Source organism: Cenococcum geophilum (genome assembly GCF_001692895.1).
Source record: "Cenococcum geophilum 1.58 unplaced genomic scaffold K441scaffold_21, whole genome shotgun sequence".
Lineage (NCBI taxonomy): Eukaryota > Fungi > Ascomycota > Dothideomycetes > Gloniales > Gloniaceae > Cenococcum > Cenococcum geophilum.
In genome coordinates, this window is record NW_027137579.1 from 1,170,791 (window position 1) to 1,185,803 (window position 15,013).

At 47.6% G+C, this 15,013-nt stretch overlaps 5 protein-coding genes across 5 annotated transcripts in view; 3 read left to right on the forward strand and 2 right to left on the reverse strand.

Annotated features, from left to right (window-relative positions):
- K441DRAFT_705564 (WD40 repeat-like protein) overlaps positions 1-887 on the forward strand; it is a gene marked incomplete at its 3' end in the record, with an annotated part of 4,423 nt that extends 3,536 nt beyond the window's left edge. The window contains exons 7-8 of the mRNA XM_067653604.1: positions 16-359; positions 428-887. Coding sequence (XP_067504045.1) covers positions 16-359; positions 428-887 — 804 coding nt within the window. The remainder of the gene's footprint in view (positions 1-15; positions 360-427) is intronic.
- Positions 888-3,124: 2,237 nt separating this feature from the next.
- On the reverse strand, positions 3,125-7,213 carry K441DRAFT_113044 (uncharacterized protein). The gene is made up of 3 exons (XM_067639972.1): positions 6,138-7,213; positions 4,853-6,048; positions 3,125-4,800 (listed from the first exon to the last, which is right to left on the reverse strand). Exons 1-3 carry the CDS (start codon positions 6,742-6,744, stop codon positions 3,283-3,285), a joined length of 3,321 nt encoding a protein of 1,106 aa, XP_067504046.1. The 5' UTR covers positions 6,745-7,213; the 3' UTR covers positions 3,125-3,282.
- Positions 7,214-7,877: 664 nt separating this feature from the next.
- On the forward strand, positions 7,878-8,667 carry K441DRAFT_659892 (uncharacterized protein). Its single transcript, XM_067648610.1, has one exon. The coding sequence runs from the start codon at positions 7,898-7,900 to the stop codon at positions 8,516-8,518; it is 621 nt and encodes a 206-aa protein (XP_067504047.1). The 5' UTR covers positions 7,878-7,897; the 3' UTR covers positions 8,519-8,667.
- On the reverse strand, positions 8,668-11,398 carry K441DRAFT_636344 (uncharacterized protein). The gene is made up of 2 exons (XM_067646473.1): positions 11,146-11,398; positions 8,668-11,060 (listed from the first exon to the last, which is right to left on the reverse strand). The coding sequence occupies exons 1-2, from the start codon at positions 11,313-11,315 to the stop codon at positions 8,807-8,809; spliced, it is 2,424 nt and encodes an 807-aa protein (XP_067504048.1). The 5' UTR covers positions 11,316-11,398; the 3' UTR covers positions 8,668-8,806.
- Positions 11,399-12,468: 1,070 nt separating this feature from the next.
- On the forward strand, positions 12,469-14,148 carry K441DRAFT_677405 (kinase-like protein; the record flags this gene model as incomplete). Its single annotated transcript, XM_067651062.1, has 5 exons — positions 12,469-12,636; positions 12,690-12,738; positions 12,889-13,413; positions 13,467-13,561; positions 13,624-14,148. 5 exons carry the CDS (start codon positions 12,469-12,471, stop codon positions 14,146-14,148), a joined length of 1,362 nt encoding a protein of 453 aa, XP_067504049.1.
- Positions 14,149-15,013: the final 865 nt, after the last annotated feature.

Consider the following 15,013-nt stretch of genomic DNA (forward strand, 5'->3'; position numbering starts at 1 on the left):
TCGCCGGACGGCCAGCTGGTGGCATCAGCGTCGTACGACAGCACAGTCAGGCTCTGGGACTCAGCAACAGGGGCGGCCCGCAGCACACCCGAGGGCCACAGGGGGGGGGTCAGGGCCGTGGCCTTCTCGCCGGACGGCCAGCTGGTGGCATCAGCGTCGTACGACAGCACAGTCAGGCTCTGGGACTCAGAAACAGGGGCGGCCCGCAGCACGCTCGAGGGTCACAGGGGGGGGGTCAGGGCCGTGGCCTTCTCGCCGGACGGTCAGCTGGTGGCATCAGCATCGGAGGATCACACGGTCAGGCTCTGGGAATCGGCGACAGGGGCGGCCCGTAGCACGCTCAAGGGCCACAAGGGGGGGTCAGGGCCGTGGCCTTCTCGCCGGACGGCCAGCTGGTAGCGTCGGCGTCGGAGGACCACACGGTCAGGCTCTGGGACTCAGCGACGGGGGCAGCCCGCAGCACACTCAAGGGCCACACAGGGTGGGTCAGGGCCGTGGCCTTCTCACCGGACGGCCAGCTGGTGGCGTCGGCGTCGGACGACGAAACGGTCAGGCTCTGGGACTCTGTAACGGAGGCGCTCTGCAGATCTGTTAATGTCGATGAGTATATTACGGAGCTTTCTTTTTCGCCTAATGGGTTATATCTTAACTCCAGTAAAGGGCGGGTTAACCTAAGCCGTACTATTTTAGACTCTTTACCTTTACCTCAGACTATACCTTCGCACAACCTCTTTATTAAGCAAGAGTGGGTGTGTGACGATAGTAAAGACGAGATTCTTTGGCTTCCTCCGGAATTTAGAGTAACAGCAGTAGCGGTTTGGGAAACTCTTCTTGTACTGGGGCATTCATCAGGCCCTTTAACTTTTATTAAGATAGACATTACTTAGCTTTCTAACCTCCCTATCTACCTCCTTTTAAGCGGGCTTTATCTTTATCTTTATAATAAAAGGTGCTTTGAAATTATTAAAGCTACTTATTGTCCATTCTAATGTACGTCAAATTATCCAGCCCTTTGATCACACCATTAACCTCCGCACGATCAACACTCTATGGCTTCGCCTTTAGCAAAAGTTTTTTTGAAGTCGAGCACTTAGTTCTTATCCGGACTCGCCCAGCCCAACTTTGCAAGATTCATCCTACCATTAACCAGGCCCAGGCAAGAGAAAGACTGGGAGTAATGACGAATTAATGTCGCTAACCAACGACAACGGGAACAAATGAATTATTATAGCTGTTGACCACGTTATGCCAGCCGCGAAAGCTAAGACAATTGCCAAGTTTATCTATAAGCGAATTTATATTAACTATGGAGCATCCAAGGCCTTAACTTTAGACGACGGTCTCACTTTAGAATAGAACTATAATTAGCTAATATTTATAATATAGGTGGCTCTACTACCCACCCCAAGCTCTATACTATTAACCCTAATAGTCTATTTTAACTACCTACCTTTTTTTTTAGTTTAGACCTAAACCTTGCTATTTAATTAGCCTAGAAGTTTGTAAAAGTTTATAGAAGTATCTAAAAGAGTATACCTAGCTAATAACGCGCTACTAATATTATATTAGTATAGTAAAGTTAAATAAGCTATTTAAAATAGAGTTTAAGGGTAAATAGAAGTATATTAATAAGGGTAGTTAGATAAATATGGGGTTAAAAATACTTCTTTAAAATTTAAGGCTATACTTTACCTCTTAATACATTAGTTAGCTAATTTAATTAAGTAGAATATATTGGTAGGAGAGGTTATAATATAAATATATTATAAACTATAGTAATAGCTACTAAATCAGCCTTAATATAGCTATTTAAATTTAATACGCGTTAAAGATAGTATATAAATTATACTAAATATGCGTTTTTAATCTCTTAAATGCTTTATAGAGAAATTTAAGGGGGTATAGAGGGGCTAGGAGTAGCGCGAGGTTCTATTGGCTTTGTAGGAGTTAGTCTAAGCCGCTGATTGGCTTAGGAGTTTGCACGAGTTTGAAGAGTGGGGCCATGCAACGCCACAAATTCCTCAGAGAAGCGGCTGAGGCCACCTGAGATAAGCTTGGCTTAATATTTAATATTTAATAAAATGTTTAATATAAGTTGGCGGTTTAATATCAATATTCATACGCCCTTATATTAATATTGAATATAGAATACCTTAGTGTCCTTGAAGTTCTGAAAGGTGCTATAGCCTAAATACTTAAGAGCGCAAGACTCCTTTTATAGGGATGAGTTCTCATTCCATTTAAACTATTGTTTTTATCCCTAAACCACTGGGCTCATCTCAACAATTTCACAACTCCTAACCAACCTCCTCCATACATCCCCACTTTCTTTATCCTCATCGCCTCCAAAAAGAGTCTCGCTATGTCCAATCAGCACCATCCCAGCCTTCGCCCTTGTCATCGCGACATTCAACCTCCTCATATCCTTCAAAAACCCCGATTCCCGTTTGAGATTACACCTTACGGTGGGGTAAACAATGATGTCAGCCTCTTTACCCTGAAAACTATCCACACTCGCAATTTCAATGCCCGGCAGCATTCCACGTAGCAGCTCGGCTTGACGCACGTAGGGTGACAGGACGGCAATAGAGAAGTCTTTGAGAGCTTCGCCTGTCTCGGCATGTGTGGTGAGGAGTTTGCAGACTTCCCGACAGAGAATAGCTTGTCCTCTGTTGCTTTTTGATTTCCGGCCGAGGTCTTCGGGATCAGAACATGGGATAAAGACTTTGCGGTTAGAAGACCTGGGTCCCGCTGCGGGCCATGGGAATTTGGAGGGTGGTAGAGGGCGAGCATCATCACGCACAGCCGTTTGGAGTTTGCCGTCGTAAAATTCCATTGAACTGAAAGAACAGATGTCATGGTGCATGCGGTACTGGGTATCCAACATAACTTTCCGAACGCCAGGACGTTCAGGAAGCCCGTAGAGTCTTTCAAAGAGAGAAACGTCAAATCCTTGTGCAAGGGCATTTTGTTGGACTGTTGCTCGTAGCTGGACGTGATCCCCCACGAGCACGGCTCTTGTTGCTCCTTTGACGAGTGGAACTAGAGATGCAGGTTCAGTCTGCTGTGAAGCTTCGTCTATTACCACTGTGTCAAAGAGTTCGGATCGAAGAAGCCCAACACCAGCACCAATGCATGTTGAAAATATCAGTTGGGATTCTTTGACCCGCTTCTGAGCTTTGCGACGTGCTTCGGGATGCTCATTGATATCCTTTCCTAACATTGCGTCACATGTATAAGGTTTGAGGTCTTCGGATACCTTTCTGACCTACATGGTAATCATTAGTCACAAATAGGAGCATGGAATAGCATCCTAGGGGAATCAAGGACCAAGAAATGATATCCTACATCTGTCGTCACACGGAGCGGCACCGAACCCTGATATTTATGCCCAACCTCATCCAGGTACTTGCGCATGACATTATCAACTGCGTTATGAGTTGGTGCAGCTACCAATATTCTCTTTTCCGGCTCGGCTAGCAACATCTCCTGGATCATGGCAACAATTGTGCGCGTTTTACCAGTGCCGGGTGGTCCCCATAGCAGACAAACCAAAGACGTTATTGCTGCCTCGATCGCTCTATTTTGGCTAGCGTTCAGATCAAGCCGGGGAACATATGCTAAATCAAGCCTATCCCGATTTCCGAATATCGATGTCTCCCGTATTAAGCCGGCGAGTTCCATGAATATTGGGCAGCATTCCCGGTTGGTATAAAATTCTGTTACAGCATCCAACATGGCCCTACTAGTAACGAAAGAACCACAGTTCTTTAGTTGCCAGGAGCAGTCTTCCAGGTAACTGGGTGGTCGATGCAAGCAGCGGAAGGTCACAATTCCAAGCTGAGCAGACTGGACAATAGTATCCATAGAGAATGGTCGTCCGAGGGGATAGTTCTTGGGGACACTTGCAGCCGTGAGCCGAACATGATCATCTCTCGAAAAGCGGGCAATCGGTGCGTCTACTCGGGGTCGGGCCTCAACAATGGAATGGCCATTAACAGTATCCTTGTAAGTCAAACCGAGGAGCCCCTTCCACGCCGATTTGGTAGCGAGTGCTTCATCTATATGATCGAGTGCGATTCCAAAAATACCTCGCATGAATGTTTCGACTGCAGGCCGCCGGCCCACCAATAGCCGACTACCCTCTGGTTCCAATGCATCCAGAAGTATGTCCATTGCGAGGTCGGGGGAGCGGATCGTTAGTGCAACACACTCTACAATTTCCGAGAGGTGTTGTAGGGATAGGTACTTTAACTTGCTCAAGACTAACTTGAAAGGTTCGAGAATCAGCTCATGCATGATGCTGGATTCAATGACTAGTGCTGTTAGCAACTGAGGCGCCATATCGGCAAAGTCTTCTTCAAGGTCACTAAATAGGGCATCCCAACTGTTCGATAGCAGGAAAGCCTGAATTAGAAAGGGCGCTTCAAGCAGAATGCCGAGCAAAGATGGGAATAAAGTCTTCCGGCGGTCACGCTTAGAAGGGAGTACATGTTCCAGAACGTAATCAAACAATCTCCGTAGTCGCAACCTCTCATTATGTTTTAAGAGGATTTTCATGACATGCTCAATTTCGCTGAAATTTTCCAAGTTGTTCAGTGCCGCTAGATTTTCTTTTCGAAGAACGTCTTCAACATAAGCCGGCTCAGAATCCCATTCAATATTTCCTAAGGTAGGAATGGAGAATTCCTTGGCTTCATTCTCAAACAGTGGCAATGTTTCTTCGGTGTCAATATATTGCAACCAAAGATCGAGTGCACGTAGGGACTCTACATCTCTGTTGCTGATGACGTAGACTTCCTGCAGCTTATTATTAGCGATTTTACTCAACCCCATCCCTTCAAACTCTTACAGCAGCAACGATTCCTGAACGAATTATCCTTCCCACATGCCTCTGAACGTCTTTGCTAATCTTGTCGAGCGCAATGCTAGCCCGGCACGCATGGTTCGTCCCGTCTTCGAAAGTCTTCTGCCTTTGTCTCCTCCGATCTCCGCTGCTTTTTTCCTGCCTGTAAGAGGAATCATTCTGAGGACCTTCTGACAAGAAAATGAATGTGTTCGCACGCTTTCCATCGTAAAGCTGAAGAACATTGTCGTCACAGAATAGCTTATAATTAACTTTTGTCGGTACCACACGGTATCGTGACGAATTACTGCCTTGTGACCTTGGGAACGCAAAAACCCGTACTGCAGCACCAACCTGACACTCCTGGCCCTTTTCCAACTTCTGGGGGATATATATTGCTACCGTAAGGCGCTCATCCACTCTCAAGATGATAAGCTTCTTATGGAAAAGCTCCACACTACGGCTGACGGAAGATAGAAAAGTCTCGAGCCTGTCGGTCGAAGAGTCGAAAATAGGCTTCCAATGGAAGATAGGGTGATGTAATTGGAAGTTCTCCAGCTCTGCGGGCTCAACGAGATCAGATTGTAGAAGCCCATTCATGGCCAGGCTAGGTCCGGTAGCAGATATGGGAAGGAGACTCAGGGTCCAAGCCTTCTGCTCATCAGTGAGTAGTCCGAGATTGAAGAATGGTAAAAAATCCGAGAAATCGCCACCGTTCTTTAGCAACCAGCGATATGCCATTTGAATGCGCTCGAACTCAGATATGGCATCAGGTTCGTTACTGAGCAGCACTTCCATGGCTTCAAATGAGAAAGCATCTGGATTTTCCTGGGCTGACAGTTTCAGCTGGATGCGAGAAGATGATGCCCTATGCAAAACATCGAGGATGAAGTCATCCATATCCGGGTTCTTTTTGGGCGGATCTTCTAGAATTACTGGAATTTTGATCCGATTACCGTCCACGCATTGCGAAAAAAGTCTGTTCAACTGCTGGCATTCAGGGCTCATTGGGCCTTTCAATTTCGCCCAGTCCAAATACAAATTTTTAACACGCCCTAGTGACACACTAGAATAACGTGCGAAGTACTCGAGTCGGTCTTGGTGAGTAATTGGACGAAATGTAACTGCCTCTTTGGCGCCAGGGTATTGTGCAGGCTCTGATATTATACTAGGCACCAGGTCTGGATCCCAGCAGACAAAGACTGCCCGGCATATTACATCAGCAACGAACCGAATGATTGTAATGGCCCTTGCGATCAAAGTTAGGAGAGGGCTTCGGGGTGTTGCCTACATTTGTCACCGTCCAAATCTCCTCCGGACATAAGATCAGCACTTGGCCTGCGCCCTTTCGTGGGAAACACTATGCAGTCAACGAGGTGCGACAGCTTGGGATGGTTTATTGCTCGAAATTTTTGAAGATCTCCAGGATGCAAACACGGGTTCCTCGTTACTAGAACTTCTGTGCCTGTCACTGTTCGAGCCACGCCATCACCATCATGAGTTATCCTGACGAAACACTGCCCCTCGCGGAGTACATCATATGGATCGCAAACACCAAAAATCAGCCTCGATTGTGGCACCATAATTCTGCATCTTTGACCTTTTTTTTTATTCAGCAATTTTTGCTCTTCTTGGTTTACTAGCGTGCGGACTTGAGGCAGCACTTTTTCCACGCCCTCGATTAGCAAAGCTTCAGCAAGATCCATATGGTTCGTAAGTGTGCAGAACTTGAATGCGGCGTGTCCCCCATCGGCTCCCGAGGATGCAATTTGAAGGAAATTTAGGTAATCAGCTTGCTTCTGGAGGAGAACATCTCTAGAAACTCCAAGGGCATGAAGAAGAAGTATTGTCTCATCGTTGAAATACCCGTAAGCATACGGCTTGGAAATAGTTAGCATGGATGCACAAAATATCTGGCCAGAAATCCTATGTTTAGGTCACCTTTGAATATTCTACCACATACAGGTCGTGGTTGACCGCCCCTTTGAACTTCCTCATAGAGTCGCGAAACTTTGCCAGGATTTTGCCGTGCATTGATGGTTCGTATGTCAAAATTCCCTTGTAGCCGCGATAGCGGATTTGGAACACAGATGGCATATACTTTTTGTTTCGGTAGGTAATGTTGACTTGCTTCACTAGCTGCTCTGCCAATTGTGGCGCAATAAGTCCGCAACCGTCCGTGAAGATATAATCCGCGGACTGCACGTCTGGAATATCCTCACAACGTTCCGGAGGTAGCGGCACCCCCATCACGGCGCTAGAAAAGAGCAAACCGATACGTTTTGCTTTCTTAGCCACAGTCTTGATTTTTGAGAAGTCACCCATTTGCTCTACTTTTCTAGAGATCTCCTCAACGGATTCCGCTAGGAGAAAGCAGGATCGAGACTTGAGCTGGCTGTTGCTATGGCCGTAGAAGTAGTAATGAACTCCATTAAGGTTTATGCCGGTTTGAAGAAGACGAATAATGTAGTCCGCTGACTGTCGCGCACTTCCTGCTTCGGTCACATTTGGATTTGTTTTTGAAGGGCAGCGGATCCGAAAATCAGCAAAAGATATAAGAATGAAGTGTTCCAGAGGTTCGACTGAGGTCACTCTATTTTGAGGAGCTTGTTCTAATTTGAGCGTAATACACTGACGTTCATCATTGGAGACGACTGATACGGATTTGACTAGGCCTTGACGGGATAGTTCGGCGCTATTAGGCAGACGGGGAATATTATAAGACCAGGCTTGGTCGTCTAATTTGATTACCGGCTGAAGCGTTCGCTGGAAAGATCGGAGCCTCTTTACGCTAGATTGGTTCGACATGATGCAGCTCTATTAGTATGAGAGTTGTCTTAGTAGAGGACGGTTTCTTCTTGGCTTTGAGGCCAGCCAAGATTTGAGGGTATGTTGGTAAGATGGCTCAACTCTTTCAGTATCGACCAGAAACGTGGAAATGACGGAGAGAGGGCGGGGCAAGGTTACACAACAGAGAGCGGAGTCTTTTCTAAGCCTTGTCTCAACCTCTCTCTCAGTTAGCAAGGCACCACAACCGCAAAGACTACAAATATGGCCGACACGAAGAACATCTACATTGTAGGAGCCCAGTGTACCGGAAAGACTACGCTAGTGCATGCTTTAAGCAAGTTCTTTGAAACTCAAAAAAACCGCTGTCTTCACGGTGAAGCAACTCCAAAGCCTTATATCATCAACGAAGTTGCTCGAAATGTTCTCCGCGAACACAGATTCACTGCCAGCGATATCACTTCCTCTAAATCTCGAGCTGCCCAGCTTCAAAAGCTCATCCTTGCCGCCCAATGCCAGATAGAAAGGGAAACGCAAAGAAATGGATGGTATATCTCGGATCGCTCTGCACTAGATCCGATTGTTTATGCTCGGTACTACGTAGGAGAAGACGCTGCAGAAGAGATGATGAAGTCAGAAGAATGGCTGGAGATGTGGGAGTGTATGAAACTCGGGTTGGTATTTGTTTGCGAGAGTGGAGTTCCATGGCTGTTCGACGATGGGATAAGGGTGATGCCTGATGATGTCTCTGGTTGGGTTAAATTTCATGATTTATTCTGTAAGATGTTGAATGAGGCAGGGGTAGAATACTACCTTCTTCCTAAGACTATGCTCGGTTTAGAGGAGCGGTTAGCAATGGTTCTGAGCGTCTGGAAAGAGGGCTAGCTGGACGCTCTGTAATACCAAGTGTTTTAATAGCGATATGGTGGATTAAACAGATCAGAGGGGTACGGGTCTAATACTTGAAATTGACTTAATGAATGAAACTTCAATGCAGACAAAGGCGGTGTTAGGCGATATTCAGGAGATAAGACACATTTACAAGCATGCGACCACCTCAAAGCGCAGGCTGCGTTTTTTCGTCCGTAAAAATCGATTCTTAGATTAAAACCGCTTTCGGCATACTCTATAGCGTAGGCCAGCATCTTTGCTCCAGTTTTAAATCCAAACAGCCTATCCGTCCAATCCATCGTCTCCCAAATCCTCCACACTCAGAGCCCCTATACTCCCTTCTAGCCCCGTGTCATCGTCTCTCAGTGAGGCTTTCTTCCCTTTCGTCGAACCCTTTCCTTTTCCTTTCCCTTTCTTGCCCCCTTCGACTGTAAGCGGCGCCTCCTTTACCCACCGCGAGATTGCCTCCGCACGCTCTGTAGAGATGGGATACTCCTTGCCGTCTTCTTGCGCCCAGCGCTTCGGGGCCGGAGCAGGGTTCGTCGGCGTCATGGTGCTGGACGTAGCACTAACACCGTTAGTGGTAGTACCAGCAGCACGATTCAACTTCGCATCAGCCTCCTCGTCTTCTCTGGCTCGCCTTTCCCTCGCACGCACCGCACGTTGGAAGGATTCTTCATCCACAACGCGCTCGTCGGCTAATGCTTCAAGGATCGCTTCGTGTTTCTGGCGCTCACGCTTCTGGGCTTCGGTTTCTGGCTTCGCCGCACTTGGGGCGCTTCCCGCACCCATCTTCGAGAGCTCGTTGCTGGGATGCGATGATGAGGAGTTACCATGGCCCGGTAAAGGAGCAGGGCGGCAGAGCGTCTCCCAGCTCTGCTGCAGCTGGATCCAGTTTCCTGCACGGCGGAGCACCTCAATCCAGTCAGCGCGGGCAGGGCTGCGCGCGGCAAGAAATATCGGGTAACCGTCGCAAACACGGGCGAGGCGAGCAGCGTTGTGGGCATGGCGTAGGAGTTCCTTGGATGGAGTTTGAAGAAGGGCATGGCAAAGGAGGAGAGAGTGCAGCGCGTCAGTGAGTAAAGGATGGTAGGTAATTGCTTCGTGTGAATCTGCAAATGCAGATGCAGCCGCCGAAGCAGCAGATTGTTGGATAGAGGATGGAATTGAAGAGGTAAAGGATGCGCCATTTGAGTTGGGATAAGGAGGTAGGGAGGCGGGAGGGGTGGAGGAAAAGAGCTGGGAGACTTGGTAGATCTCCGGTGGAGGAAGTTGAGGCCAGTTGGAACGATCAGAGTAGTTAGGACTAGGTTTGCGGTGAGGTACTAGGGCGTCAGAGGCAGGGGAGGAGGGGCTAGATGGTGAGTCGAGGAGTCGAGGGGTGCCAGAGCTTTTGGCTGGCTTGTTGTTATAACCATTGGCTGCGCTGTTTACGCAGCGGAGAAACTCTTCTGCGATTTCGGAGGCTAGTCCAGGGGTGTAGTCAAATTGAGAAAGGAATGCGATATAGTCTCGGAGTGCGCGCTTGGCGTTGGTTTTGACGGCTTTTCGGGCTTCAAGCCGGCGACGATGGGCTTCCTTTTCTGCTGCATTGAGAGGGGGTGGTTCGTCCCCTTCCGGATTTAAAGACCTGTTCATGTTCTGATTTGCCTGTTCAGCTTCTTTTAAGCCGTCTAAAGCAGCATCAACGTGTTGGCAGGCGATTGTAAAGTAGACCCCAGCACGATGAAAGAGAAGCTGTGTTTCTAATGAATTCGGTTGATCTTCCTCTTCAACTTTCATTTCTGATCTCCAATCTCTACCATATTGTTCTTTTATGGTCCGCGCGAGAACCAGCTGATCCTTGCCCGCTCTATGCTGAGCTATCATGAATCGACAAATTGCAAGGCCCTCTGTTAAATCCCGTGCTGCATTAGTATAATCCTCTTTAAATATTCTCGTCAACGCGCGAGTTCTTAAAGGTGATCCGTCATTCGGTCTTTCTGCTATTATTTCGTTTAAAACATCTAACGGCGTGCATTGGGCCATCATTCGGGAAGGTATTTTCTCGTGAAAAAAATGGACATATTTTGCATCGATATCCGTTGCGCTCCGTTGCAATACTAGCTGAGCAACGTCTTCTAATGTCGAGGTGGACTGCATCGTTGCTACGCTAGCCGCAATTTCATCTAGGTGGTATGCCTGGGATAACTTCTGCGTCGCCAGTTCTCGCATTCGGTGTTTCCTCTCCCGACTCAGCTTCGCACTTCCACCTCCTCCCCCATATCCAATGCCTAAAGCCGCCGCGCCCCCTAGCATTCCATTCCCAGCATTTAGGGAGCTGCTTAAGGCGGAAGATGTCAGGCCGCTAGTGGCGCGTACTGCAAGATTTGTGGCCTCATCGACAGCCCTGCGGATTTTCACAAGATCGTAGAAAACAGCCGGGTCAATTGGATGAGGGCGTGGCGAGAAGTAATTGCTGTGCGCAAGAGACTCAAGAACTTCTGGGGGTAGCTGTAGCCATGGGCCATGGAAGGAGGATATGTAACGCCAGTGCCTTGAAGAGAATAAGTTAGTATAAACGGTTAGAACCATGGAGTATGACGCTAGTAATATAAGGACATGCCTCCACTTTTACCTACTTATTGCGGCATATGATTAATGCTGATGTCGACGGCTCAGGAGTTTTGGTTTTAATCGATGAAGGGGTGGGTGAAGCGTTCGTTCGCGGTGGCGGGATGGGAGAAGTGATGCCATTGCCATTGGTGCTCGCAGCGACATCGATTTGCTGGCTTTTCTTCTTCCTAGCCATTGCGAAGGAATTTGAGAAGAGGCCCAAGAAAACGATAAGCGTTCGCTGGTGGTTACATTTCGTCGATAAATTTCGACAAGAAGGTCGAGGGGGACGTCAAGCCAACCTTGGCACGGAGCATGTTCCACAATTTCCGCTCCTTCCAGATCGCTCACACTTCACTTGATGTATCGATACAACAAAATCCGCTTTGACCACAGACTATACTTTACGGCAGGATGAGAAATCCTACATCAATCTTTCTTCTTTTGTCTTCGCATTTCATCTCAACCCTCCCTGGGATGATACGATTCCGAGATATTCGCTAAAAATTTCGCCTTTTGCGTAGCGCAAGGCATTTGTGCCTATCTTTCTCGCAGTTTTCCTTAACAATTATATCATTCGTCATGTATAATGCCAGCATAATTGGCTCACGCCTTTGCCATCTAAGGCTGGCCTTTCAGAGCAAACATTCATGGTTGATAGAGGCGTGGATGGAGAGGACAGACCTTCACGTCAGGAATAACCGAGGTTCTGCGGTAAGATGCTATTCATTACTTGAATCTCCCTATCAATCTCTATCTTAACCTAACCATCAAATACCTGAGCGATCTTTGGCCCATTCTTGCGATAATGCCATTCCCCACAAGCCGAAAGCATTTATTGGTGAGACTATCCTGGCGGGGGAGGCTGTGCTTCTTGCCGCATACACTGCCTTGTTAGGAACCAAACAACGAAGAGAAACCGGGGGAACTGTAACAGAGGCTGAGCGACTCAGCATTCTAGCCTTCTTCGCTATTGATGGGACGGGATTATGTGCTTAGACGCATTAGTGGCAGCAAATAGCAGCCCTCGAAAGGAGCCGCTTCGTGTCAGCCCCCAAGCAAAGCGCTCGCTGGCACACTCGAAGCATATCCCCGCAGCTTGCGAATATCCCTGATGACGCTATTGTCCTCATGTTGTCCTTAATGTCAAAAATCTGTTTTTAACACAGCGATTTCTTTCACTAAAATTCCGGTACTCTCGTTTGAATATTGCCATGTTGCACTCACGCATACTGGTAATGTTTTCTTGACTCTTAGCTGCTTGCAGCTGCACCGCCAGATCACCAGCCTTGCAACGCGCGTGTTGCTTGTGCCACCTTTAGCTTTTTCCACGCACATTCTCTCTCCACATGGAAACCAGCAAGAATAGAGGAGAACATATCCCCGAGCTTGTCGTGCAGCCCCCAGACGAGGTTTTCACAGCGCCAGACCAAGTTCCTGAAGGCACCCGCCAACGAGCGCTCTCGTCCGCCTCGAATCAATCGACCTCGACTTATTACACTGCATACGAATCACCAGTAAGTATGGGCTCAACACAACGGTTACCCAAACGCATTCTCACGGATGATAGCCTTTGAGCCCAACACCTATCAGAACACAAGGGCTGCTTCTTGCGACCGGTGAGGCTCGTAGCCAACGATAAATATATAATTCCAATTCAATGCTAAAAGAACTAGGCTCTATAGAGGATTCCCCCATCTACCTATCGCCTAAAACCTATTTGGCAACTTTTAGGAAGTTTCCGACCTCCAATACTATCCTTCAAATAGCGACGGCAGAAACACCGTGCATCACTGCAGCTGAGCAAGTTTCTGGTGGTCCTGTCCCATACATCAATATTCTGCTGCCCACCCCCTCCATGAACGGGACACTTTTGAGTCCAGTTACAATGGAAAATGCCTCCGCATCCCTTCCCGAGACAGAATACGAACAACATGTGCGAAACCATGGCTTGAATTTCCGCGATGGCCAGTTTGTCCCAAGCTGGTCACGAAAGGGCATACACACATTCTTTCAAAGCAGGTCAGAGGAGAATGCTTTTCTTGTTTATAAGTGGCATTTGGGGGATGGGGCGCATGGGTCGGTATCGGCTGTAGAGTGTCCCTCAAGGAGCGGTGAGCCCGTGCTGGTCGTCCGGAAATATATTTATGGTAGGACAGGCCACCAACTACAAGCCTTCATGGAAGTTAAGAACAGCTCTCCATTTAAACACAAACACTTGATCCAATTTGTTGGGACTTATGCCGCCAGAGACACTCAGAACCTAGCCTTGTTGCAATACCCGACAAGGAGTCGTATGATTTCAAGCCTTACCGTTCATGCCTAGAGAACTTCTTCAAGTACCTAGCGAATGCCATAGCATACGTTCACCGAGAAGGCCCTGTCAAACATATGGACATCAAGCCTGACAATATCGTTGTGAAACAGAGCAAGGAACCTCCTGTAAGTCTTTTTTAGTTTGTTCAATCTTTGGAAACAATTTTATCTGCTAACCACTAGGCTAGTTTTTTTCTGTCGTAGTCTGCGACTTTGGCCTTGCCAGAAGAATCCAGTCACAAGGTCATTCTCACAGTGACGGCTCAACGGGTTTCACCAGAGAATATGCTGCTCCTGAGCTTACGCCCGATCTAAACTTACTGCAGACCCAAAGTCACACTAGACGCACAGACATATTCTCTCTTGGCTGCGTCTTCGCAGAAATGGCCACAGTTGCGACTTCTAATTACACTTTGGAGATGTTCAAGAAATATCGGAGAGATCAGGATTTAGGGGACCTCAAAGATCACAGTGATTACTCCGAGTTCTCCCATAACCTACCAAGAGTCAACGCGTGGCTGACCAATCTGGAGAACACATGGTCCTCGAACCTTCCGAATTTAGACTCCTGGGAGCAAAAGTTAGATTTAACACAACGCATGTTGAAGGAAACGCCACGCGAACGACCAACATCTCAGGCACTCGTTGAAGAACTGGATGCAGAAACTGCTGTTCCGAGGGTTTCTACGATTGCAACAACTTCTGGAGTTTAGCGTCTTAATGTCCCTTTCATGAATTGTTCCTCCAGGCTCGGCCAACTCCGTTATATCTCATCGACAACCAGTGTTTTAGACCCAGTTAGAGAGTCGAATAACTGAACAACCGTGCCACTTTATGCAATCGGGACATGGATCAATGGACAACGTCAGGTCGCATCTCCTGATTAAATGTTGCCTAACTCCTTTGGGAATGCTCGTGGGATCGTCAGTGTCGCCAGGCCTTCGAAACCCGAACGCCGACGAACACTTCCTCACGGGGCATGTTTTCCGCTCAAGGAAAACCGGGCTTGCGTTTCGTGTAAAAAAAGGGAAAAAAAGGTCTTAGTAGGGTCATTTGGGAAATTATGATAAATGGGCGCGTCCCTTCCATCATCTCGGATATGACTTGTGTACCGCGAGCTCTTTTTTCAATGCATCGCCTCTATTTCCTTTCCCATCCCTTCCTTACTACACCGTTCTTTATGGACAGCCGTAGCAAGGCAGCTGTCGGCCTGGTGTCAATCACTACACACAATATCAAGCTTAGATCAGGGGGTCTTGATCCACCCAATTCGTGTATTTAATGAGGCTCTGGAACCTCTTTCAATAGACCAGAGTTCTCATCCTTGACCGTCCTGTTTGACAGCAGCCATCTCATTATTTCAGTCATATTCTTGTAAACTGACTACGGCGCCCTCTTCGGAAGCGCAAAGAAACGCCCGTTGACGGGAATGAGATGTGTTTGATAACTGGTATGATACGTATCCTTCCAAACTGTACTTAAAACCCCTATAAATGGTTCTTATGGCTAGAGTCCTAGGCTTCTAGTAGGATCGTAGCGCTACGATATATTAGATGATCCTTGCACTACTGAAACACG